Here is a 27,832-nt window from a genome sequence, read left to right as displayed (position 1 = left end):
CATTCCTCAGTCTGTGTTAGCTATGGTGGGGACATCTGGAAGTTTACAGCCCCTTCTGGATCCCATTTCCTGCTTGTTCACAATTCTAAATGATGTCTTGTGTTTTACAAGTAACACATATTACAGTAGCAAAGCACATGTCCTATCTGGCATCACACAGACGCCGTCACTGGCCATTGTTAGGAAGTCTTTTGCCATAATGTATTCCTCTTTAAAAATATTTTCCTAAACAAGTATTTTTTAAGCCTATTTAAAAAAAAACCTGTTTTTGCTCATTGAGTTTTATATTTTTAACTGTTGGCACCAATATATTGTTTTAAACGATTTGTTAATTTTATTGTCCTATTATTGCTATGTGTCTGCCATTGTTGGTAATCTGCGGGTAATTTGTCTGCCTTTAGGAATCATGCCATCCTGTCACAAGCTTCTTGAGAATAAATTTCTAGAAGTCTGTTGTGATATCTTTGAACCTTCATGCCAATGTACTCACAAAAGTCAGTGGGGCAAGAGTTCAGGGTGTGAGGTGGGCTCTCACTGCCTCTGTGTGGATCTGGCTGTGGTACTGCAGAGTGGGTAGGAAGCAGGTAGGAAGGGCACTGGGGTGTCAGCTGGGCAAGGTTCCTGCCTCCGCCTGACACTGAGTGAGTGTGGGTCTTCAAGTGAGCTCCAAATCAATCTGGGCTGCAAGATATTTTGAGATCTGGAAAGTAACTACTGAATGACTGGGTAGGTGGTTATTAGGTAAATTGTCTATGTTAGAACAAATCCCAGTGAATGCAAAGTGCTCCTGAGAAAATCATGGCTGCTGTCATCATAAAATACACATGGTCTTTATAAACTAAGGCCTTAGTATATAAATTAATGTGTATAAACTTACACATGCACCTAGTTTTATATATGCTTCTATATGAACATTATGTAAACATATACATACTTCTGTATGAACGTATAGGCACGTGTCTATGCACACATGCATGCATTTAATATGTAAAATGCGGTGCCTATGTTAGTTGCTTCCCTCCCTATCTGTAATGTTCATCTGGTAAGTGTGTCTTGTTGACAGGGGCTGGGATGCTGCCTCCAAGGTTAAGTGAGCATTCAAGCCACAGTTTGAAATAAGGTGAAAACGAGGGTGAGGGGTTGTGTGTTAGGGTACTACCGCTCGAATGATGCCCAATTACTAGTGGTGAGCCAGCGTGTATAATCCCCAAAGGGCCAGGCCAACAAACTCAGATGCACACACCTAACACCTTAACCAGAGTGGCTAGAAAGTAGGACATGGTGCTTTCAGATGGGGACCACGTTTTTAGGATTTTCTTTTTCAAAACACTTTAAAAAAAAATGCTTCCCATGGCATTTCTTTGAACTGGTCTCGTTTTTTTACTTGTTTGTACAAGATATTGTCTGTTAGTACTGGAGAGTGCTGACATACAAGTTTAGAAGGACCCCACAGCTCTCCAGGTATTTCTGAAGCAAACCATAAATGCTTTTGAGGACGAACCATTTGGCGGCAAACATAAAACACTCACCTCAGTGTTTCTGTGTTATCGTTTTCAAGAAGGAAGATGAAGGCCCGAGCTCCACCACCTCCTGGAAAGCCTGCTGCCCAGAATGTCCACAGCGAACAGAAACTGCCTCATGACGCCACACTGGGTTCACAGCAAAGCCTGGTCCACTTGAAGGAGGCACTTCACAACAGTACCTTGGACATCACTGTGGTTCTGCCCAGTGGACTGGAGAAGCAGAGCGTGGTTAGTGGGAGGTGAGATCCTGGTGTCTGGGTGGAGCTTTCCTGTGTTCCTTCTCCTGTGTGTGGGAAGAGAAGGAAGGATGGGTGTGAGCATGTTATTTCCATATTGAACCTGACCCAGGTTAGAATACATACTATAGATTGGTACAAGGTGACAGGTGGGCGATTCAAAACAATCCCACTGGGAGTAGTGTGGGCTGAATGGCCCAGAAAGCCTCTCTGTAGTCTTTAAGGGAGCCAGGACTTCAAGCCTATCCTGGTAGAGTTTGAGGTTGTAAGGATACATATGTTTTCAAAATTATTTCAGGTGAACATTAAACATGATGCTTATGAGTATTGCCTCCAGCCTTGATGTACACCCATGACTGGAATTCTTGTGTTCCAAGACACCATGTAGTAGGTCATATCATATTGTCTTTGAAAGTCTTGCCGCCAACACGGTGTAAGAAGTTATTTTTCAGCAGGGTTCCTCCTTGTAGCCATCTTCCCAGATATAGGAAGATCTTCACATTAGCATCAAAGGAGGTGTTTGGACTTGAGACGGATCCCTTGTGGCATTTGCCCAGGCCCACCCAGCTCAGAGACTCTGAACTGTTAGAGTTTCTCTCTCTCTCTCTCTCTCTCTCTCTCTCTCTCTCTCTCTCTCTCTCTCTCCCTCCCTCTCCCTCCCTCTCTCTCTCTCTCTCTCTCTCTCTCTCTCTCTCTCTCTCTCTCTCTGTATGTGTGTTTGCTTGTTTATTTTATAGAACAGTGATTATATTCTCTACACACTTCCCACAAAGCCTTATAACATAAGACATATGTTATGCTATCAAAGTTTAAAAACAATTTGAGAGTGCATGCTATTCTATCAGTAAATATATAGTTAGGATTTTATATATCGTTCCAGTTCATAGCTACTGCTTTCTCTTCTCTTAGATTGTGGCCTCTGCATAATAATTCACAAATCTTGATAGGCATAAGGAAAGGTGGAGTTCCTCCTAGGAAGTGGGAATGTTTCTGGAAAATGCTTTCAAGTGACTGCATCATGTTCTCTCTGCCTTCAGCTCCTTTCCCCTAAAGGAGCAGAAGTTATCAGCGCCCAGTTCTGAAAGATTGCTACCGAGACTACTGAGAGCCTTATCAATTATTCAGATAACATTCTCTCTCTAAGCAGGGACACCTAGAGTCAGGCAGAGCCAGCATCAACCCAGAAGCCCATCCCGGGGTTTTTCTCTGCTGCAGGCGAGGGCATGTTTCACCCTTTAATAATAAGAAGTGGGCTGATATCAGGTTCCTGACTTTTATTTGTTTTTTTTTTCTCCACTTCTGCTTAAGCAGTAGCTTTAGGTAAGAGCATGCTCATCTTGCCCTAAATAACTGTTTACAAGATATAGCCAGTCCCGAGCCATTTATTTCCTGATAGAGAAAACACGCTAGTCGCTGAGTGCTTATGACCCCATTCTGCAAATCATGCTTGGTTTGAATTTAGAAACACAAACAAAAGACCCTATCTGGTTTAAATATTAAGACATAAGGATTGGGCTTGGAAGTGTTCCTGACTAAGGAAGAAGGCTGGCAAGCCTTTAGGAATGGGCTTGCCAGCTCTCTGCATGGTGGGCGGGAAGGAAGCCAGCATCCCCATTGCTTTAATTGGGAGCACCAGCAAAGAGAGTATCTTTGAAGACACAGTACCCTCAGCCCCGGGGGAGCTTCATAAAAGGCTCGTAAGTGTTGACAGTGTTGGGCTGTGTCATCTTATGGCGAAAATTAGTCACATCCACATTGGTTCACACGGCTAAGGGACATCTGGCTGAGAAAGGCCAATGTTCTTTCTTCCAGAATAGAAGGAAACTCCCCGAGTGTTCAGTCCTATAATTCTGCCCCTAGGAACCTGAACACCACAGAATAGACAAGTTCATACCTGTGTAGAGAATTCCAGGTCGTGAGCCTTGCAAAGCAGTGTAAAGACTTCCACTTCCTAGTTATTAAGCCTATAAGAGGAGCTATTAAAAAAAAAACTCATTATTTAAAAGAAGGAGTTACTATCCCCAATTTTCCTTCTCCCTCCCTTCTTCCCTCCCTCTCTCCCTGCTAATAAAGGAGACTATTTTTTTCTGCAAAGAACTAACAGGATTAAAGTTCTAGCAGTTAAATTACCAAGCCTTGCTATTGTAGCAGAGGGAAGGAGTGTTTTCAGTGTTGCAAAGCTTGGTAGAAGGCACAGTGCTTGCTCAAATGATGGTTGAAATCTAGTCCCACTAAGCAGAAGTCTCATTTTTTTGTGGGCTCCCGATGGATCACTAAATATGCAAGCGTTTACTTATCCATTGAGCAAACTAAATAATCAATTACAAACTAAATAATAAGTTGCGCTGGGAGGAGGGGATCTAAGCCTACCTGGGAAAACAGAACATTTACCAAGCAGCCCCTCATGGGAAGCATGTAGGTCCATGAGATAGAATTTAGATTCAGGAGAGAGACAGAGAGAGGAGCCCACACATGCAGTGGTGCCTACATGAGCTATAAGAAATCTGGCTTCAGAGTACTAATTTTCTTCAAACACAAGGAAAAACAAACATATTAAAAGTGGCATGTAAAATTTACATGACTTTTAAGACCTCCCTAATCAGTTCCTCAAGGCTAATTAGGTTGGGTCCAAGTCTGCCACAATCATCCACTAAATGAGGATCATATAGAAGACACCCATCTCTCCTACAAGTCGGATACAGAATACTGTAGACCAGTACTTCTCAAAGTATAGGTTGCAACTCCTTTTAGGGGCAGAATGGACCTTTCACAGGGCTTGCGTGTCAGATATCCTGACTACCAGATATTTCTAATGGTAGCAAAATAAAATTAGGAAGAAGTGACAAAATATTTTTTTGGTTGGGGTCACCACACAAGGAACTGTAATAAAGGGTCAAAGCATTAAGAAGATTGAGAACCACCTCTGTATACTCTGAGGAAGGGTAACCTCTAAGACACAGGTGAAAGACAATGAGGACAGAGTTTTAAAAAGGGGAAAGAGTTACTGTGGTCAGAAAAGGGATACCTTCAGTGCAGAACATGTCCACACCTGCTCAGGTAACCTGCATCATATGACATCATTACTAGATAGGACAAACACCACACTTTCCTGGATTCCCAGGTTTATCTTATCAACTCTCTTCAGATCAAGAATTTCAGCCAATATTCCTTTAGCTAGTTTTAATGTTCAGTTGCCTTAAGATGGCAGGTTTCTTTAGTTAGAAGCCTGCACCTCTCTCTAAACCCAATTGTTAGAGCATTTATAGACAAGTAACAGATGTATATCCTTGACAGACCATGTCTGTGGCATTTTACTCCATTGTTCTAGCATTTGTTAATCAGGACCCAGGCTTTCTTGAAACTGGATTCTTGCTCGAGATTTCACCTCAAATCTGAAGTCTTGCATCTGGCCACCAGTCTTCCCTGTCTATGGATCTATTTCTGGTCTGCCTTCTTGTTCTTGACCATGTTGGTGTTTTGCACATGTTCTCTGTTGAAAATCCTCAGTACAGACTGTCTGCTAAGGATCTTGATTACGTGTTGCATTGCCTCTCAGATGCCACATGAACCGGTCAGACCGGACCTTCTCTCAGGATCTGCGTTGACCTCTTTGTATGCCTCACCCAGTGCTTAGGGCTACATGCTGGCCTTGGTCCATACAAGAAACTAGGACACACTGGAACACTTATGATGTGACCATGCATACAAATCGTTTGTTTTAAGACCATCAGGGTATACCTGTGAAGGCAGTGTGCATACCTAGCACCCAGTGAACCATGCAGTCAACAGACGTTCCAAGTGTGCTTATTTTGATATTTAGTAGCAAGACATTCTAAAGATGAGCCCCAACACGGGTAGCATTGACAACACTGGAGAACTTATAGGAAGTATAGGTTTTGCAGGTCTACTCAAGCCTGGCTGAATTAGAATACTATGGGTGAGGTCCATTAAACTAGGCTTCCACAAGCTCTAAAGTTTCAGATAGCATGCTCATGCAGAGATCCTCTGGTCACAGCATGCTTGTGGCTCTGCTCTGAGCCAGGCACTCTGTCCCCAGAGTGAGTCTAGGCTCTTACTAGTCCTATGGCATGAGGAAGGAGACTGTTCCATACATAGTCGAAAAAGAGGTCTCCTCATCCTTACCACACCAGATCCAGTGCCTTCAGTACCTTTCTCTCTATCCTGTGCATCTGAGGGTGTGGAGAGCAAGGGTGAGGCTGGGGCGAGCAAGCTTTGATCTAGAGAGAGATTCCCTCTATTCCAGGAGGGCCGTTTGTTCATTGGTGGCCTCTCTGACTCCAGTATGCGTACAGTACCCTTCACTTCCTGTCCCGCAGTAGGACTATGAAAACAGCCATATAAGGCAGAAGACCACTTTCTTACCGAAGTCACTGGCTCAGGCAGGGCCATTTTTTTTAACTTTGTATATATTTAGAAAGCAACATTTTAAAGAGAAAGTTTATAAAAAAAATTCTATCCGTGTTACAAACTGAAGATTAGAGTTTGTAGCAAGTACCCCGAAAGAAACAGTTTCATCTCTGTGTTATAAAGGTTAAAAGGCGGAGGGCAAAGCAGCTAGGGGGAAAAATCCATGTATGATAAATCAGAGAAGAAAATGAACAGAAACTGGGCGTTTTAAGTGAGCCCGCCGACTCAGCTTGCTTACTTTGGGAGAGGTCACTCCTCTTTTTTTTTTACTCTAACTCTTTTCTTCTGTTAAGCTTGTGATTTCACCTTAGTGGTGATTAGTTAGAAAAGGGCTGCAGAGGGATATTTGTGTATTTTATCCAGACTCCTGGGTCTTCTTAGGGCGCCATCACTGGGACTACCTCCAGCCCTTTGTAATTTGCTGTCATGCCTGACTTTGCCTTTGACATTCTGAGCATGTCTGACTGCCGAGTTTCTCTCATTCCTTAGGAGGTGGGGGAAAATATTTTGCAATTCAAGGGTCTGATGTCACTTGCTGAGAGCAGGGTGGCATCCAGTCACATACACACTGTTATCCTCTGCCAAAGCTGTATGAAATTCCCATAGAAAAGAGCGGGGAAATGTCACATACTTAGCAAGCATTGACACGGTGCCTGCTACTGGGCTGACACTGTTTAGTGTCTTGAAGCTATTAATTCATAGAAGCCTCCAGCAACCCTTTAAGCTGGGCTCTAGCCTAATGCCCCCCACAGTGAGGAAACTGAGGCACAGAGCAATGCAGCCAGCCAGTTTTCCTGGCTCAGAGGCCATGCATAAGGATCCTAGGATCCCACACAGGCTACGTGAGTTCCTCTAATAGAACATGGCCAGAGAGGAATGACACTAGTCCTTGGTTGGAGGATGATGTCAGGAAAGCTGTGGACCAGGGGCCAGGACTTCTTTAGGAGATCGAAGGGAGGAGAGGCCAGACTCGGCAGGTGGTGAGAACCGTGGGAGTGGCCAAGCAGCCTTGCCAGTCTTTGGAAAATTCTCTGTGGCCCTGTGACACAGTAACCTACTAAGACCATGTGGAGGCATATACATAACACCCAATTAATAAAGTCATCATCTCTTTGTTCATAGGCAACAAAAGGCAAGTTGGGATCTGAGAGATTTGTAATAAAACCCCACAGGGACTGTAGACAGCTAGTGTTTTTGTTCCTTCTTAGTCAATGTCAGTTTGCAGACGACTGTCTTTCCATTTCTGGATAGGTTTCTCCAGGAATGCCATAGGAGCTTGTAGAGACCTGAGGAGCTTCTTAGAGTTTCTTTCAAGTGCCATCTAGCATTTTAACAGGTGTGTTCCAGACTGGAAAAGGCCTGGTCCCCTCACCCTTTGTTTCACACGAGCTCATGTGGCAAGGTTATGACTAGTCATATCAGTGAGCATCTTCTTCTAAACGAAGTGTCAACCCCCTCATGACATGAAATAAATTGTCCCAGTGTCCTGTGTTTTCTTTTATGGTCCTAGGTTCCCATTAGAGATCCCTATTCAGTCTTCAGGAGACAGCTCCACCAGGGCTCTCACAGTGAAGGACGGTGAGAGCAACGTAGAGTCGCTAGGAAGGGTTCAGTCCTATGTTCCCCACCCTCCTGACCTTTCCGTAATGGCAGGAGCTGAGCTGAGTGTAGGTGCTAGACACCAGGAAGTGTGTGGATGTGTTTGTCTCTCAACACTGAATTCATGACTGTGCACATACATGTTGAGTCACGGGTAGTTTGTTGTGTTCTATAGTCTTTGGAGTTTTGGGGTTCGCTCTGTTTGTTTCTGGGCCTCTCTTCTCTCCCTCCGTGTAATAAGAAGTTGGGGTAGGTAGGATATTGGTTGTTGATAGCTGTTCCCACCCTCAAATTCGAAAATGTAACTATGATTTCCTCAGGATGAAACATTATTCTCTAGGAAAAGTACGTCTTCTCCTTGATGACTTGGGAGGAGAGAGGGCATATTACATAGGGCTTAGGTCAGCTGATTTTGAAATAACATTTGATACATAAGGTTGAGATTCAGACACCTATATCCGTTGACCTAATCGATGAATGCTGTCAATACATAGAGTTGTACGTGCTGGCTTCTGCTAAGGCAAGAGGGTATGTTCTCTGCAGTGGAGAAAGCCCCAAACTATTCATGATCCCTTTCATAGCAGTGTGTTTCGGACCTTAATATTTGGATGATAGCAGTCAGGAGCTACGTGCTTTTTTTATAGTTTGTATTCATACATTTATGTGGTGGAAATGGATCCCCCAGAGGGGTTAGTTAAACAAGTTATAATCAGTATCTATAGACCTGGGTGTACTGTGAGTCCAAAACCATCAGCTTGGAGAAACCCCAAAATTAGGGTTCTCCTTGACATGGTGGAACAAAGTGTGATACACAGTAGCTCTAGGCCACCAGAGAGACAATGAAGCATCATCAGGAAGGAAAACCTTGAACCAAATGCATCATATTTATTTTATATATGCGTAAACTAAATGCATACACAAAGTAAGTGCATTCATTTTGCAATAGAAAATTATACCACATATTAAAAGAATGCTTCTTAAACTCTTCAACGATAGCAACAAAAGAATGAACATCTCAAACTACAACGTCAGTAAACCACAGGCTGTCATCCAAAACGAACAAGAATGAAAGACAAATCTTCAATACAATACTAGCACATACAATTCAGTATTATTTTGGCCCTGTTCCAAGACATTTCTTTGTTCTGAAGGCTTTGTTGGGGTGCATGGTGCATGTTACTGTGTGCTCGCTCTAACTTCTAAGTTCCCTGTTGAGAGAGAGGTGAGTATGTATTCAAGCTGGACGGATCAGAATTCACTGCAGGGTTTCTCCTGCTCACACCTTAGTCTCTAAGTGAATGTTGAATGTGTCCTGGTCCCTCCCACCGAATGTCCTAGGGACACGGGGGTACCAGTACCGTGGAATTATTGTTGTAATGTTTGACGCATGCTGTTAATATCCTCTTAGATGGAACATGGGATAAGTAAGCACTGCCCTGGAGATAGTAGTGAGTATTTCGATGGTCTGAATATTGTTTAGTTACAATGAGTGAGAAATAGGGTATTTGGTGGATTTTTTTTTTTTTTTTTTTTGGCACTAGGTTTGCTCAGAGGGAAGGACGGAGGGACAAAACTAACCACTCACTGCTGTGATTTTTCTTCTAAGATGAGACTAAGCTTTATTTGTTTTATAGCTTGTCAAATAAGTGACCTAATAACACGATACCCAATAAGAGATCTGTTATATTTTCTAAATTAAACTTTTATGCATTCTTCTTTATTTTCTTAACACACACTATCTTTCTGTGAGAGACAGAGAGAGAGTGACTTTTATCGTATTGCAGTCAGTTATATATTCATTGTGGCAAAGATATTTTAAAATCATGAATAGATACTCAATTTTATAAGATGTTTTTAGTACTACTTGAGACATATATGTGTTTTTATGGTTCATTTTGGCAGTATGCTATATCATTATTTATTGATTTCCATGTATATATTGAACCAGGCTTGAATTCCAGGAAGAGATCCTACTTGTTCATGGGTACAATCTTTTTGCTGTGCTGTTGAATTGCAGTAATAGTATTTTATTGAGGATTTTTGTTTTCATTTCTGTTTGTTTTGGATGGCAACCTCCTCCTTGCTGATGTTACAGTTTGGAGATGCTCAGTCGTTTATGACTGTTGTTGTTGAGTTTAAGGCGCATTGCTGTGTTATTCTTTGGGTATTCAGTGTAATTTTCGCTTGCAGCCTTTGTTTTGAGGTTTTCATTTTAGGTGAGGTTTAATTACTGATTCAGTCTCTTTATGTTATTGGTTCAAGACCCCCCTTTCTCTTTGATTTGGTCTTGGCAGAGTCTGTTAGTTTCTGCTGGGTAATACCTTAACGTATTGGCTTGTTATTCATCAGAGTGTCTATCAATTTATTCAATTTAAAATTTAGAGGATTTTTCGATACTTTACACTTCCAAATGATGGGATAATTCATGCCACAGAACCATAGGTTGTGTAGCTTTTGCTTATAGGATTTAGCTAACCTCACAGATCCATGCATTTATCTAGAAATGGAACTGTTGTTGTTTATTTATTATGATTTTGATGGGCTATTAAAGTGGTTAGCATTGAAACTGTTAACATGCCATCATAGAATTATGCATAAGAGCTTAAAAGTCTTAAAATCGCTACCACTGTCCTCCTCCTCTCCCTCCTCCCCCTCCTCCCCCTCCTCCTCCTCCGCCTTTTTTTATACACAAGTCTCATCTTTTCCATCTAGCCACATGGCCTTTCTCAGCCAGACAGAAGGGAACCTGCAGGCAGCCTCGATAACCCTGTTTTGTTCTCTCCCTTTCAGCCGTGCGGTGATGGACCTCCTGGTTGAACTCTGCCTTCAGAACCACCTGAATCCTTCTCACCACGTCTTAGAGATCTGGTCTTCGGAGACCCAACAGCCTTTGAGTTTTAAGCCAAATACGTTGATTGGCTCCTTGAATGCACATACGGTATTTCTGAAAGAAAAAGTCCCTGAAGAGAAAGGGAAGCCTGGCCTAACCAAGGCCCCTGAGGTCAGTGGCCCTGTGCATTGTCTGAGAACATACAGACATACAGACTTACAGATATACAGACTTGTGCATCCGTATGCATGGGTGGTGGCCTCGGTTGGGGTACCAAACACACAGCTCTGTGTCACGGTTTCCTCGTTTATACCTGGTACTAACTTACAGGGTTTGCTCACAGGAGGCAGGACTTTACAAATTTACTAATGTTTATTGTTGCCATACTGATCCTTTCTGTATCATACAAATAGGACCGCTGCAGGACAACGTGTCCATCAGGACCTGCTTGGAGATGGAAGTGTTTCAGTATGGCAGTCACAGGTTCTGTGCAGCACCCAAACACTCATCCAGCTAATATAATCAAGAAGTAGATTTCTCAGATTCACTGTGGTCTGCTTATTAACCAGTGACTGCTTTCTTGACACACGTGTTTCTGGGTTTGGCTCCAGGAGGCGTAGTTCCATAAAAGCGTTTACCATTTTAGAGAGAGGGACTAGAAAGTTGAGTAAGGGACAAGAAGTGGGAAGAACTTGTGAGGAGTTGGGGGAGAGGAAAGAATACGATCAAAATATAATATTTGAAATTAAAAAAAAATACTTCCAGGAAAATTTATATTGTTACATCTAGGGAATGTCTTAGTTGTCATTTTATTACAGCCATAAATTATCAAGCGAAAATAATTCCAGGTTCTTACATGGCTTTGTAATGTTTTTGAGCATGGCCTTAAGGCTCTGGTTAAGGCTGGTTAAGTACTGTCCGCATCAGATGCTTGAAAGATATGCTCAAAACATGCTTTCAGGCCTGGCAGTTATTCCCGTGAACTTGTAGTTTTCAGTGATTAGCAGCATGTACTTGCTCCCTTCCCATCCTAAATCTGTAGGAGAATCTCAGTTGCACTTCAGACATGAGCAGTGCTTCACGGAGAAGGGACCTCTTCACATCCTGTGGCACTTCTTCATGGCCTGGACTCCAGGGAGAATTAAGTCAAGTTATACGCGTGGTTCCTCTTGCAGAAACCAAGGCTGGGGCAGCGCCCCATAGTCCTCCCAAAGTCCAGTTCATTCAGTCCACTAAGCCTGCTACTCAGAGTCTAAGGGGACCATGGCATTCATCTGTCACTCTACACACACGCTACCTTGACCTTCGCAAGGTCTTTGTACCCCGTGGAGAACAGTGACGGTGAATTGGAGTGGTTTGCATGAAGCTTTCACTCCTACAAGGTTTTCATGGGCCACCTAGAATCGCTATAGGTACTTAATAATCAGCAAATTTAGAGAGATGGTTTTTCTTTCTGATTATTATGTCTGGTATTTAAGAAAAATTAAATATGTTTCTGGCTTAATGTAAAAAATATAGTGCATGTGTATATATATATGCATATATCTGTATTCATACATGTCTGTATATACTTTATATGTACTTATAATACATATCTTGTTTTTATAAGCATATACATATATCCACCTATTTATTTGATATTTTGACTTCTTAAGCAAACATTTTTGTGTTTCAAGACTTATTCTTAAAACTATGCCTATCATTTATAAACACCTTTCTTTTAGAAAAAAAAAACCATATAAATGATTTGTACCCACATCCAGCCAGAATCTGTGAAAGGTTGTACACTTACAGAATTTAAATTTAGAGGTCTCGCTCATGTCAGTTTCTCCCTGTTGTTTAGCAGTTGCCAGTTAACACGAGAGGGTCTAGCAAACGTCTAATATTGCGTATACTCACTTCCCAGCATTCATTAAGCTATTTTTCCACCACCTACCAACTTTGGGGAAGAAAGATAAGGGGCTGGGAAAACCCTGCTATCCTCAACCCTTGGATTAAAACAGAAATTAAAGCCGTTTCAGGAAGGTGTACATATAGAATTCGGATGTCTGGTGTGTTCTTGCAGAAATCCGTACGCCTGGTAGTGAACTACCTGAGAACTCAGAAGGCTGTCATGCGGGTGAGCCCTGAGGTGCCTCTGCAGAACATTCTGCCTGTCATCTGTGCGAAGTGTGAGGTCAGCCCAGATCACGTGGTGCTGCTCAGGGACAATATTGCTGGGGAAGAGCTGGAGCTGTCCAAGTCCCTGAATGAACTAGGGATCAAGGAGCTATATGCGTGGGACAACAGAAGAGGTGAGACTTGTCACATCGTACATACCTGATGTGGCTGACATTGTACATGCCCTGGTACATAGTGACTGGGACATAAGGTATGCACACAAACCTGTATTCTCCCCCTGCAGCTGCCAGGAACCCTGTCTACAGATAGGTGTGGGAAGAGTCAGGCAGCTGGGGCTTTCTCCTGTGGTGAAATGGGCAAAAGAGGAATGGAGGTTGTTGTTCTATCCTGCGATGTCTCTTTACTCCCACACCTGCAAATGCCTTTGGCCTTCTGTCTTCCTCTGAGCTCTAGGAAGTAATAGCACATAAAAAGAAACAGTGAGGAGAGAGTACGTACGCCTTTTGCTGTCCCTACTCAGAGACTATTTAAAACGTTGTGTGAGTTTTACTTCATTTATTCATGCTCCCGGGATTTAGTCACTGCTCGAATCTCGGATCACTTGCCAGAAGCACGTTGACCATCCTCTGAAAGCAACCAATTCTGGTTGCCGCGATCAGTCGTGCAGACAAGTTCCACACTGGTTTATTGCTAACACTGTACCTGTGGTGTGCCTGGGGTGCTTTGCAGCACAGTCATTAGCAGCATCAATGAGTGGCGGCGCCCGTGTAATGTTGCTACCGGGCAGTCTATTACGTAATTAGACTTTTCCAATTGACCTAACAGTTTCGATTTTTAGTTAACTGTCAGACAAAAACATGATTCCTAATCCTTGACTTTATAGTTTTAAAATGGGCTTTCCGGTGTGCTGTGGAACTCTGTCCTTGGGGCATAGCTATTGCCATTATGAACTCAAGAGCAGCTATGATTACCTCGGGGGCCCTTACAAAACCAGGCAGAGTCACATGATGGCTCTCTATGTCATCTGCTATTTATTCTCCAGATCAATTGGACTTTTAAAGATATGCAGTTGGTCTTTTATTTGTTCTTCTACAGCCTTTAAGTTATAGACTTCTAGATAATTTCTTCTAAAAATGTGTTTTTCCTTGTTAACAAATAAATTGTGAGAACAGTGGCCATGGTGTCTCCTATGGTCCAGTCCATACTTTGTCTCAGCCCACACCTTCCCTGGGGATTCCGTATCATCCTCTCAGCTGACATGGAAGAAAGGTAGTGTAAGGTAGACGGGCTACCCTCCTGAAGAGAGTGCTCTGACAGAATGTTACATTTAGTCACGCTTACGGCTGCTGATGCTGTGGTCCTTGAGATTGCCTTATACATGCTCTCCCAACCTGTACCTCTTACAAGCACAGACCGTACTCCCAGCATCGTGGGCACAGATCCAGTTACAATGTCTGTCTGGTTAAGTTTAAATTTGGTTAATGGGATATTTTGGAGGAAAAAAGAATACAGAAGGGAAAGAAAGTCTCTTCTACAAAAAAAGGAGAGGGAAGGAAAAAGGAAAAAAAGACTCTCCTATGTTTAGGAATGGGAGTGAAAGGCTTGCACCCCGAGGCCTCTGTTAGACACCACGCTTGAACATAGCTTGAAGAACGAAGTCGAACTATTTCCTAGAGAAGCCATGCAAGCCTGCCTGCTGTTAAGGAGAAGCCCCACTGTTCCCAGTTATCAGACATGGAAGCTGAAGCCTTCAGCAGGGCTAGGCCACTAAGCCCAACTCTTAGATGCCATGGAGAACATCTGAACACGAAATGACGCCGCCAATGAGCTTTTCTGCTCTTCACTGGAACTAGCTCCCCCAATGACCCCAGTACACTACTCACTGCTCTATTCTCGTGCCCCGTGGCGGGCAGGCCTCCAAGCCCAAGGCCAGCTATATGCCTTTTACCTGTAACATGCCTCTTTTGGTGTCCTTGGTTACCAACCATCCTGCCACATGTCTGTACCTCACCCTGCTGACTGCCAAACATCTGAGAAGAAAGGAGAATTTCTCAGGGGGTGTCACTGAGAAGCCTTCTCTCTTCTAAGGCTGACCAGCAGAACATGCTAGGGTGTGTGGGGGGTGCCTTTGCAAGAGGCTAGGGCGTGGGAGGTAGCCGCCTTTTCCTCATCTCAGCAACTGATGGAGAAAGGGGAGATAGCAGCTAGAGGTTACTATGCTGCTGGCAAAATGCCTCCGCTGTCTGGACACTGAAAGCCCAGCTTGAATTCCAAGGCTCTGCTGCCCCCTGTGCTCACAGCAGGCATAGCAGCCTGTTGCTGGGACTAGGAGGCTGGGCCTGGAGGTACAGTAGGCCAGCTCTGCAGATGGCCTTGTCTCTTTTGTGGGTGGTGTAAAGCCACACTTGAGGCTGAGGGAGTAGTTGGATCTTTGGTTTGGGCTGCTGCAGACCTTCGAGATGTTCTCATTTTCTCATTGCCTGACTTTTCCAGTTCTTCTGACCAAAACACAGTCTGAGCCTTCCCTGAGCTGTCAAGGTACAGTGAGCTGACAGGCTGCACTCTGCATGGCTCCAGATGGGAGGGTGCATGGAGGTGTATCTGTCAGACCTCAAAGGAACTGAGTTTGGCTCCAGGCACTTTGGAGAAGGGAGGGGGCTTGCCGGGTTGATTTGAGGCTATGATTTAAGTTTTAGTTCCCTGTTTTAGTTTCTGTTTTTGTTTTTAGACAAGAACTACCTTGTGTGAGAATTTGCTGTGTGCCTTTAATCCATAGAACTCACTGAGACTGTTAAAGACAGAAATCGTATAGCTCAGAGTTTCAGGTGAAAGTGATGTGTACAGAAATAACATCAGTTCCTATTGCCTTGACTTGATTTTTATTCTTACTTTTGTGCTCTCTGCCTAGAACCATCCTAGGTATTATAGAGTATCCACCAGTTTGGGACTGAAACTGTATCATAGAAATATAGGTAGGCAAAGGGTTAGCTCTAACTTGGCACCGTTATTTAGAAAGTCTCTGTTATATACATGTGCATACACATACTTATGAAGAGGCAGATGCATATATTTATCTGCATGCAGTTTTACAAACTGGATAAGCATATACATATAAACATATACACATGTGAATTTTGATCTTTATGAGTCTTTTAGACTATATATGTATGTATATATATATAAATATGCTAATATTCCTATGAGTTTTGATATTTGACAGAAAGTGTCATTTTGGTTGGCTAAAGTATGTGATAGCAGATTTGTCTTGTTTTTTAAATTAATGAAAGAAAACACAGCATTTTCATGCCTCCCAATCTGCTAGGCATTGCCAGAGTGCTGAGGCCTATTGGCCCCATTCACTAACTCATCGCCAACCTGCCACAATAGAATTTCTCACACAAGTACTATCCCTTAAGGAACACCATTGTCCTGAACAGGACATGCACATATATGGCCACTGTAGCCATCCTGGGAGATTCTGGTTGGGGATTTGGACAGACCGGGGCTGGGGAGAAGCACACTTTACTACAGTTTCTATTACACATCATCACTCAGTACGGTCTTGCGATGGTGACTGCACCTTAGAGATAAGCTGTGATGAGAATGCCCACTTGGACCACGTGGGAAGTTCCACCTGTTATCTTTCAGGGACTTGTTCTGGCTGTGACCTGTTTCTGGCTATCGAGCTGCCCTGTTTCCCATCTAGAACAACAGCTGCTTCGGGCTTCCACCTTCCCCGTCTCTGGTGCCACCCAACTTAACCTTCATCTCCGTCACTTTAATGCATCCAATAGGAAGTGCTTTCTTGAAGAGTAAATGGGAGCCTTGAACATTGGTGTCATGCTCACGGGCATGATTGTTCGTCTTAAAGCACATGCTCTCCAGGGAAATCTGTGCATCCACAGCTTACGGCCCTGGTCGGACAGCCTAACCAGCTGTCTATGGAGACTTAGCCTGATGCCAGTGAGAGATCTCTCTTGCTTTGTTCTCACCTTTCTACGGTGTTTATCTAGTGTCAGGAACCTCTTATATATCTCTGATCAATCCATAGGCAACGCCTTTAAAAATATATTACCAGCTTGAGGCCTAGGTTGGGGCTGTGAAATCTGAGGCCCTACTACACCGCACAGCTGTTAGACAGTAGCAGGAGAAGCTGCCTTTCCAAACAATATGGTTCTGGAGGCCGGGTCATCATAACTCTTCTTTATGAGGTGGCCTCGGTCCTGTGACCAGTCACTTTCTATCCAGGGAGAGAAACGAAAGATTCAGCTTGCTTTCAATCGGTCATTTTCATGGCCAGTGTAGTGTCTCTTGTGTGATAGAAACATATTTTCTTTGTTTATCTATGGGTTTCTACAGTGTTGTCAGTTTTAATATATCCTTGTCATATACCATTCAACTGCGAAACTAATGTACACTAGAACCAGACATGTTATCGCATGCCATAGTTTGGATATGGTATTAGTTTGTGGTGTAAGATTTTTCTTCCTTCCTAGTTCTACACCGAGTAAGGGGTTTGATGTGACTTATAATTATGTGCGTGCATGTGTATCTGCACAGCTGCATCATGTAAGTCCTTCGGCTTGGTTGCTGTGTGAATCAGAGCCCACTAATCTCCTAGGCTAAGCCTCTCTTGCATGTCATTAAGTGCCCAGGCCTGCCCAAACAGGACAAAAGCTTTGCTTCCTGCAGGACGGTTTAAGCATCACTGGGCTCAGCTGTGGCTTTGTTGAGTGGAGAGTGCGTTTCATACATATTTTTAAATGCATTGACTTTTATGTGCTTCTTTAACTTAGATATGAAGCCACACATCATTACACCAAAACATGAATGGATGTTTGCTGGATCTGGGTTAATATACTCACGGCACTTTGTCAGATTCCACAAGGGAATATTTCCACCAGTGGTCTAGAGGTCTGGCTGTCCTGCAGTTTGATCTGGGAAAATTGATGTTTCTACCCTTTACAAAAAGACCTCTTGTTTTTGTTTAGTTTTTCTCCACTCTGTCATATCTTCCTGTGTTGGGAGAGAAGGGCAGGGTAAGTGAAAGCCTAGAATAGGCAAATAGGAGAATATAATCTTAAAGAGGAAATGTTCTGGGACCGCAATGAAGACAACTGAGTGGCTAAGGGCACTTACTGCTCTTTCAGAGGACCCGAGTTTGGTTCCCAGAACATGGAAGCTACTCCCACACATCTGTAACCCTAGTTGTAGGTGATCTGATGTTCTCCTTGGGCCTCTGTGGACAGCAGGCATGCACATGGTACACAGGCATGTATTACAGGGACACACTCACACACGCGAAACAAGATAAGTCGTTTTAAATCAAATACAAAAGAAAGAAAAAAGCGATGACCAGACTCCCTGAAGATCAGGTTCAAACAGTAACCAAGTCTCTTTCACCGTTGCTTCATGGTCGAGGAAAGAACAGGGGTTTCATGATTTAATTAGCATTTTTACCTTACTCAGACCTCCTACGGCAGACTGGTTTTGCAAAGATGTCACAGCTCTTAGAGCAATGGTTTCTGGTTGCACCTGCTGTATTTACAACTTGAAGTAGTACACATGTTCGGGGAGTCCAAAAGGAGAAGCATTGCCAACCTCAGGTCAACTCTGCCTTTGCAGACTCCGTACCGAAGCAAGTGCAAAGCATCAGTCGCTTTCATACTGACTGTCGTAAATGACAGTATTTTAATTATTTTGGATTGGATAAAATTGCAGTTGAAGGTAACCTCTCCTATCCTTAATGCTGCTGTTGGCAAACACAAAGCAGCAGAGTTTGCACTAGGCCTCTGTTAAACGGCATCGCTATTGACCGTCCATTGATCCGGTTCTTTTCATCTCCCACAAGGAGGACAAAGCCACTCTCAGAGAGAAAAACGCTGCTTTAGTCGCTAAAAACCTGTATAAGAACGTCACGTGATTTCCTCTGGACTGGAGGGCTTTGAGGTAGCGCGGAAGGCTTTGATGGAAGTCTTGATGATTTTCTTCTTAGAACTAACAGATTAAAGGATTCAGTTAAGGTTTTAACAAGTGAAGTACTTAATCTCATGTTTCAAATGCTGAAAAATAATAGTACTCCTTCTTTTTTTTTCCTCCCCTCCTCCAGAAATGCTCAGGAAATCATCCCTTGGCAATGATGAGACAGATAAGGAGAAGAAAAAATTTCTTGGGTTTTTCAAAGTTAATAAGAGGAGCAACAGTAAGGTAGGTCACATGCGAGGGACTCTGGGATCTGAAGGAGTTTCTCACAGTGTTTCTACTGCACCTGCCTTGGGATTTTAAAAAGTAACTGTTTAGTGATACTGAATCTTCACTAGAGGCTTCAGGCAGTTATGTAAGGGAAAAGTGTTTTACGTTTCACTCACTGGTAGAGCTGAAAGCCTCTGGACTCCTCAGCCACATCCTGCCGGGTGCTCTCATTAGTACAGTGAGACTCAGTGCGCAGCCTCTGGGGATGGGAATGAGTGAGTCTTGCATTATTAAGTTTAAACATCATGGTCAGTGTCCATGCAGATGATTCCAGCTTTCCAGCTTAAAGTAGGAAGTCTGAAGGGGTTGCAGTCAGGATCACTTATATTTGTTCTGGAACTGCCCCATTTTCTGTAGTAAATTTTTTCTTTTGGTTTTGCTTGTTTGTTTTTGTTTTTATTTTTTTACCTTTTTTTTTTTTTTGGTTCTTTTTTTTCCGGAGCTGGGGACCAAACCCAGGGCCTTGCGCTTCCTAGGCAAGCGCTCTACCACTGAGCTAAATCCCCAACCCCATTTTTTTACCTTTTTAACATGACTGAAATCACAGAACATTATAATTGGTTTTTTATCTTGCTGTTCTTTGCTCAATAAGTATTCATAATAACGCAATATTTTGTAGTGATTTAAAATCATACTGCGAAGAGTTAAAATGAAGAGCTTTATTTATCTATTCAGTTTAAAGAGCCTCAAAAATCATAAACACCTTCCGGTTACCTGGCAAAGAGCACAATAACACCATTGTATTCTTTTAATAAGTGGAGCATCCGTTCCTTGCTAATAACTATGGCTCAAAAATACAAAGTTGAGGCTAAAGCAATAGCCCACTGAGTAAGAGGAGTGTTTGTTTGCTTTGCAAGCACGAAAATGAGTTTGTATCCCCAGCTCCTCACACAAATTCAGACACATGTATGTGAGACACACATATAACACACATACACCGATTTTACGAAGGAAAGAATAAGGTAAGTAATTGATATCCATGTCACTCTCTGAAGTGGGACAGGCCCTCCACCTGTGAGGCGAGGAAGTCTGTCAGCCCAGCCTCGTAGACTTGCACCTCTGTGCTGCATACACATCAGCCAGCTCTTTCCTTCAGAACCTGCACTCTTAGTATTACGACTTACTCTATGCTTGCTGGTGGTGGTGCTAAAACCTAAGGTGCTTTGCCTGGTGTCCCAGGCTACCCCCAGCTGTGGTGGCAACGGGCACCTTCTACTAGGCTGCAGCATGAACTTCTAGACACCGAAGAGCAAAACTCTTTTTATCTGTGGGGCTAGCACGGCCTGTTCTTCCTCCTTCCTGAAACCTTGTAATGGTTTTCTCATTCCGCTTTGTGAAGGATGAGGTATATAATTATATATTCTGTGCTCTTTATCCTGTTTTTCTGTGTCCTTTGAAAATCTGTGCTCAGAGTATGTCTCATTAGTGAGATCTTTTTATTCTTAAGTAGCTCACCACCCCCTCCTCCTGTTCTTCCCCTTCCTTTCCTTGGCCTCTTCCTTTCATGTCAAGTATAAATGAAATTAAAGAATCAGAATTCTTCAGGGCTCTTAATTGTGTTTTTGTTCCTGGTATTGTTTAGATGAACTTGCTGGGACTGTGTTTTCTCCCGTCCCCTTGGTTACCAGTTCATAATAAAACTCTTAATTCCCCATCCCTCACCTTAGATCTAGCTGATTCTGCAGCTCCCTCACTGAGAGGCAATCCCCAGCAGATAAAGCAAAATATAAGGGTAGGGAAACATTTGGTTTAGCTCGTAAGGTAACCGAAAGAAGCTTGGGGTTTAGAGACCCTCTAACTTCTTTAATTTTAATTGTTTTATTTATTTATATTCCAAATGTTGACTCCCTTCCTGGTCCTTCCTCCGAGAGTTCTTCACTCTGTTCCCCATCTCCTTTGACTCTGAGAGGGTGCTCCCCACCAACTCCATCCATCCCCCTCAGCCCTCTCACATCCCCTTCCCCTGGGTCATCAAGTCTCTACAGATATAGGCACATCCTTTCCCACTGAGGCCAGACAAGGCAGCCCTCTGCTACACATGAGCTACAGGCCATGGATCAGCCCATGTATGTTCTTCGGTTGGTGGCTTAGTCCCTGACAGCTCCTAGGGGTCCACGTTTATTGATGCTGTTGGTTTTCCTATAGGGTTGCCATTCCCATCAACTCCTTCAATCCTTCCCCTAACTCTTCCACCAGGGTTCCTGACCTCAGTTCAATAGTTGGCTATAAGTATCTGCATCTGTCTCAGTCAGCTACTGGTAGAGCCTCTCAGAGCACAGCCATGCTAGGATCCTGTCTGCAAGCCTAACACAGCATTAGTAATAGTATAAGCATTTGGTGGCCATCCATGGGATGGGTCCCAAGTTGGGCCAGTCACTGGTTGACCGGTCTTTCCTTTAATCTCTGCTGTATTTTTGTCCCTGCATTTCTTTAGATAGGAGCAATTATGGGTCAAAAATTTTGAAGCTGGGTTGGTGTCCCCATCCCTCCACTATCTACTGGAAGTGTGGAGACCCTCTACCTTTTGACAATGGGAAGGACTAGCACCAGGAACCCAGGTTCCATCAGGGAAAGAGTCACTGTTGATGCACAGTCTGCCCTGTTCATTAAAAGAATATCTCATTATGCAATAGCTTGTCTTTTCTGCCTTGGACTTTTAGGGTCATTTATCACTTTCTATGTACCTCATCTTTCATTTATTTCTGCTTTATTTAAATATATTCCTGCTCTACACATTATCCACTTACTTAGCCTTGTTGCTATTGGGTTGCTCAGTGTGTGTGTGTGTGTGTGTGTGTGTGTGTGTGTGTGTGTGTGTGTGTGAGAGAGAGAGAGAGAGAGAGAGAGAGAGAGAGAGAGAGAGATGCTTCCTAGCTCTTTGCCTCTATCCTTGCTATAATTAGAGATTTTGGCATGCTGAATGCATCCTTACCTGGTGAGAGAGAAGGTCATCATGGTCCATCAGTATGGCCAAACAGCTCACATCTTGATAGTTTAGTCCGTTCTAGTACTAGTAAATTCTAGAATGAATCCCTAAGTCCTTGATGTCAGTCCTCCATGCACATCGCACAGTGCTTAGCAAAGTGTGACTTTCAATTTCTTTATCCATCAAAAGCACTTTGAGTAAGTAACTTTATAACGGTTCTTATAATCCCGTGACACGGTGACAGACAGACAAGCTCATGCCTCAGTACAGCATAAAATCAGAGAATGGGGACTTAGGAAAGCATTCAAACTGAAGTTGCGTTCTAGTATGCTGCCTTTAAGGAAGAATATGCATAGGTGTCTAGGTGAGTGAATGTGTATGTTAATAATCTATATACTTTAATTTTGGTTGGGGCAAGTAAGGACAAATGTTTAATATTTTAATTTTTTAATGCATGCCAATTTTGTATCACTTTTGACATTACTCATTCTCTCAAACTAGTTGTTTTAAGAACATACCTAAATTTCAACCTCAGGTCTAATTGAAAGCATGAATTCTTGGGTTAAGTCCCTAGGTTCTCATTAGGAGGCTAGGGAATTGAATTTTCTAATTGGCTCTCCCTACCTGATTGGGCAGCTGATGGAATAGTATTGTTTGCCCTTTGTGGATAGAGAAGGAATCAGCTGTTTGTTCGGTAAATGGGTTCTGTGTATCTTCAATCCGTTAACTATGGAGCAATTAAAACTTCGCTATCTTTAAAACCTAGTTCACCAGTTGATTTGCTATTCTAACTTTGCCAGATTATAGTCACTATTATTTCTAAACTGAATATTTTTTTAAATAAAGAAATGATTTGGGGCAAAGAACAAAAAAATAAAAGAGGAGAAGACAAGTTTCTTCTCATGAGTTCTGGATTCAGTAGTTGATTTTGGCATGAGGGGGTGCTTTGGGTAGGAGCTGTTTCGAAATACCACTCCAGTTCCTAAAATGGAGGAGTGCGCATAGATTCTTCCCTCTGCCTTGCTTCAAGCTTGCCTGTGCTGGTTTTCTGTTTGCTTGTTTTGTTTGCTTTCATTTTTATTTATTTATTTATTTTTTTTGATGTCTGCCATTGTAGCTGCTAAGGATGGCTGCTCTTGTTGGGCTTTATTTTCTTGTCTGAGTTGATGGTGGAGTGCATGTCTGTGTTCTAGGCTGAGCATCTTGGGCTGTCGGGCGCAGATAGCGACGAGGATCCCTCGAAGTCAGCGTCTGGAGGGGACTTGAACGTAAGTACTTAATCCAGCGGGTGCTTCTGCTAGCCAGGCAGCATCGCAGGTAACAAGAGTGAAAATTAGCTCCAGTCCACGCCATTGCTTCGTTTCTGTGTGCTGCATGTGTTTGCACATGCTTGTTTGGCCAGTGTTGGGGATTTCAGCCTCTACTCGTCTCTAGTCCACTGAGAGTGCGCAGGAGAACCCTGCAACGGACTCCGTAGATTTACACTTTCTGAAACTTTCCCCACACACTACCAGACGTAGGCCGATAGTGGCCACTGGGATTTATTAAGCTCTGTAACTATACATTGTCAACAGAACCCAGAAAGAAATCTCTTAAATGACTGTTTTATTTTAACATTTCAAAATTGGCATCTAACATTATAAGTTTCCTTATAATGTTAAACACCCAAAACAGCATAAATCATTGCATCATATAAGTACTTATATTTTGAATACTTTTAGTAAAAGCCTGACATTTACCTCTAAAATTTATCTAGACAGCTGTAAGGAGATGGCTCAGTGCCTGGCATCCACACACAGAAATAGGAATGGCCACTTTGTGTGCCTATAACCCCAGCGTTGGAGGGTAGAGATAAGGAGATCCTAGAAGCTCGGAGGCCAACCAGTCTAGGTGAGAGAAGCTATCTCAAAGGAGAAAGGTGGGAATAACAGAGCAGGACAGACAGCACTCCTCTGGCTTCTGTTCACCATTTCACTATCCTCTACACACATGCACATGTGTACACGTGCATGCTTGCACACACAGATTACTTGGGCCAACTCTCCATGGCATTAACAATGCCGAGCTGACACTCTTAGTTGCACATCCCATCTCGTTCTATCCAGTGTGGTTTTGATACTTGAAAATATCTTTTAACAACTTGAAATAAAGTCTGATAGAGAAATACCCATCTACATTTTTTTCATTTCTATGATTATACGGCTTTAAATGAGAAAACATTTTCATAGATTGTTCTGTTTTCCTCAGACAGGATTTCTTTATGTAGCCCTGGCTGTCCTGGAACCCACTCTGTAGACCAGGCTGGCCTTGAACTCAGAGATCTGCCTGCTTCTGCCTCCCACGTGCTGGGATTGTGGACGTGCACCACCATCCCCTGGCTAGGTTAAGTTTCTATGACAATTTCAAGATAATTTAAAAATACAGAAGTTATGGCTATAGAATCATTAAACCAGAGGTGTAAATTTTTCTTGCAGACGTTTCTTAATAAAATGAAAGATGAGTTGTCTTTTGCCCATTTCACAGATCCTGAAGAGACTCAGTATTAGTTCAGTATATCTTTCCACATGTGCTGATGTAAACTGAGAACATTATGTATGAATTGTCTATAAGGGTGGAGCAATTTTACCACATCACCACTGTTCACTTCTTTGATGTCTTTCCACACAACACCCTGCCAAGCAGTGATCTATAATCAAAAATTATCTTCCAAATTTGTTCATGGCCAAAAGTTGAGAGCTATTAGATTTGTAGTCACACTGGAACAGTGACTTCTGGGAGGTATAAAGGAAGAAAAAGCTCTGTTAGCATTTGTCAAATGCTCATCATACTTACTCTTCTTTTGCCAATGGGTAATTTCTAAACTATATGTTTGAGAGACTTGAGGTCTTCGTACGTTCTACTAGGTTTGGCAAACAAACTCTTAATGATTTGTATTTTCATAGAGTGTAAAGTCTATTTTTTTTTCAGTCAAGAATATGGAATTTTATTTGAGAACAATCTTAGACTTGTTTTTGGTCACGGTCTGGGTTAGTGAAAGTCAGCTCATTCAGATTGAGGAAAATGCCTGCCGTCTAAGTTAATTGGTACAGCGAGCCCTTATTGTCGGCCTAAGAAAACGTCAAATCTACCTCAGTTACAAAAGTCCAATTACATCTTAAAGTTCAAGGAAATAAATGAATATGTGCCCCTGGTAATTGCGCACGTCTGTCCGCTGAGACGTACCGGTCTTCTGTGTGCACTTGAAAACACAAGTTACTGCTCAGACCTCACGAGCTTCCTCCTCTTGATGTCCTTATTTTAATGCACTGTGGAAACCAGACTTCCACCTTCATTATCGCCACCTCTTTCTGTCAAGTAAGAATGTTTGCAATTTGGAGGATTTAATGCAATTCCAGAAGCTCCCCTGAGCCCAGGGGACACACACTTGCTTATGTCTTTTCCCACACAAATCGCATCAGACTGAATAGAGTCAGCTAATGATTTTAAGGAGACCTCTTCTGCTGTAGTCTTAAGTATGTTCCTACGTGAACTAATTGCATCAGCCAGGCATTGTGTTTGCTCTGCTATTAAACAGACTTAGGTCAACAGAAGATGTTTTTTTGATGGCCATAAATGCATTACTCTTTAAGGCTTGTCTTTCATCAACCTGTTTTATCAGGGAAATGTTGAAAAATATCTTCTAATATTTCGCACACTCAATAAACAAACTTCTTATGTTTGAACAGGGAAGCTATTATTATATCCAAGGTCTTGGCACCTCACACATATTCGAGCTATTCTATAACCAGGTAGTAACTCTTCCTACGTTAATGAGTGGTTAGCTTAATTTTGTAGTGAGCATTGCAACACTGTGTGAGCTCTTTTGACGTACGTAGAAACATAGGAATATAGTCATGATGTGCATGGCTGGCTGGCTAAGTGAGAATATGGATGGATGGATGGATGGATGGATTGAGAGATGGATGGGTGAGTCACAGATGAGAGAACCTAGGCAAAAACTTCATAGAAAATGTCCAAAGCATTTTTGAAAATAATGAAAGATCCTCGAAAATACATGTAACTGTAGAACTGCTTATGAGAGCAGAGGCCATACTCTTGGACAGGTTGTTCAGTGCCCTTGTTCCAGTTAGGTTTTGTTTTAGCACCAGTTAAATTAATTATAAAGTTAATTATAAATAAAAATTTAGTTGGAAAAAGTTAACACACAAGAAGATCCAAGAAAACCTGAAAAGCCTGCGAAATGGAAAGCCTCGCCGATCTTTCCAAGTAGGCTTTGCAGCTTTGAGGAGAATTCTAAGCGTGAGCAGTGGTGCAGCGGGAAAACGTGGAGTCAATTGCAAGGAAAATACAGTACGGTCAGCTCAACAGCAAGGGCAGTGGGCATCAGTAAGTGGGGCTGGGAATGACCCCGAAGACAAATAAAACGTGTGCACATCTCAGAGCAACCGCCAGAACAAATTCAAAGATCAGAAATCTACATGTTCATACTGAAACCTGGCATGTGACCAGCAAAACACACACACACACACACACACACACACACACACACACACACACACACACACACACGTGAATACTTTTCTAACTGTGTCTCCCACCTCAAGTTTTAATTTGACTGTTGGGGGCAAATCTTGCATAGCAGCACGAAGAATAAAGGCATAAGAAAGCGATCCAGGGAAAGGGAGGGGCGGCGAAAGTAAACACCAGTGTGAGAGTTGTATAAAAACTGACAAACTCTGAATATCCTGTGGAGAAGGCATCTTTAAGGTGCTACGTTGATCGGAGTGCATAGACAGGGCAGAGAGAAAACTGATGTACCTGGCATATAAATTATTTGAAAATAGTTGAAGCTTAGTCATGAGAAATACCGTTTACCCTTAGAGCAAAACTCTTTTATTACCTACTAGATAACAAAACTTCGGAGGTTTGCCCATCACCTCTGCTGGCTAATCTGTAGGGACTTACAAATGCGTTACTGAGCAGAATGTAAAATGCTATCGCATTTAAAGCGGAGAATAGTGTTATCTAGCCAAACTATAAGTAGATTTATTGTTTTACATCAGAAATCCGGCAAATAGAAATCTATTGGTCACAAAAGCTCCTTTGCCAGAGTTTGTGGTGATGCAGGAGGCCATTTTTGTGGTATTATTTGTAATAGCAGGAGCTAAACAACACCCAGGGGCCCTTCAGTGGGAGACTGAGAGGTTAACCAACCATGATTCAGTATGACCGAGGACTACAGAATTGTGAGGGAAGGAAAAGATGATTACCCACGGATGTGGAGTATTCTCTGGGATATGTGATTTCTATTAGAAAAATCCACGTGAAATAATATACTGTTAAAAAGGGATAATGTAAAACGAAGTCTATAACTGAACCTTTGATATGGTTAGCCATAGATTGTGAAAACAGTGGAAGCCCTAGGACTGAATAGCATCTAATGAAATGTCTGCTACCCAAGCCCTTCCTGACCTCCATGGTTAGCCTAGTTGTATGATCTCTGTTAAATCTTCCATTCACAGACAGAGAAAGACCCTACTTTCAGAGGTGGATTATTGATCAAATCTGTCAAACGTGTTGAGTGCCTTTGTGTATTTGGTACCCTTTCCAAAGGTGACAGAGCATTCCTTAGAACACCGTGCTACTATCTCTTGTCACTTTGCTGTTGCCCGCTAGCCTGCAAGTACACCCTTATCTGACCGGCAGGCAGGATCCAATTGCATCAGCAGTTGGGGTCCCAGGAGTCCTCACAGTGTTGTACATTTTCTGTTTTGAACAGTTGAAGGCAACTAGTCCTCCTCCAAGTAGTACTACATAGACTGAGAGACTACCAAATATATAGATCCAGTGATAAGCTACAAGTGATCCATCCCTTGATTTCAAGTGTTTCCAGGCCCTGTGGATGACTGTTTATTGC

The 27,832-nt window shown here is 42.7% G+C and overlaps 1 protein-coding gene across 26 annotated transcripts in view; it reads left to right on the top strand.

The window, feature by feature from the left end:
- The window catches only part of Cobl (cordon-bleu WH2 repeat protein), a 246,422-nt gene that overhangs the window by 85,975 nt on the left and 132,615 nt on the right, over positions 1 to 27,832 (top strand). For 10 of the 26 annotated variants that reach the window (XM_087583457.1, XM_087583450.1, NM_001401105.1 and 7 more), the window contains 5 exon segments: positions 1,559 to 1,762; positions 10,577 to 10,787; positions 12,682 to 12,910; positions 18,847 to 18,944; positions 23,109 to 23,183. In XM_087583457.1, the coding sequence (XP_087439583.1) occupies positions 1,559 to 1,762; positions 10,577 to 10,787; positions 12,682 to 12,910; positions 18,847 to 18,944; positions 23,109 to 23,183 (817 nt within the window). 26 annotated transcript variants of the gene reach the window in all.

The sequence above is a fragment of the Rattus norvegicus genome, chromosome 14 (genome assembly GCF_021556685.1).
Source record: "Rattus norvegicus strain SHRSP/BbbUtx chromosome 14, alternate assembly SHRSP_T2T, whole genome shotgun sequence".
Taxonomy (NCBI): Eukaryota; Metazoa; Chordata; class Mammalia; order Rodentia; family Muridae; genus Rattus; species Rattus norvegicus.
The sequence above is the reverse complement of the archived record's forward strand: the minus strand, read 5'-3'. Positions and strand labels throughout refer to the sequence as shown.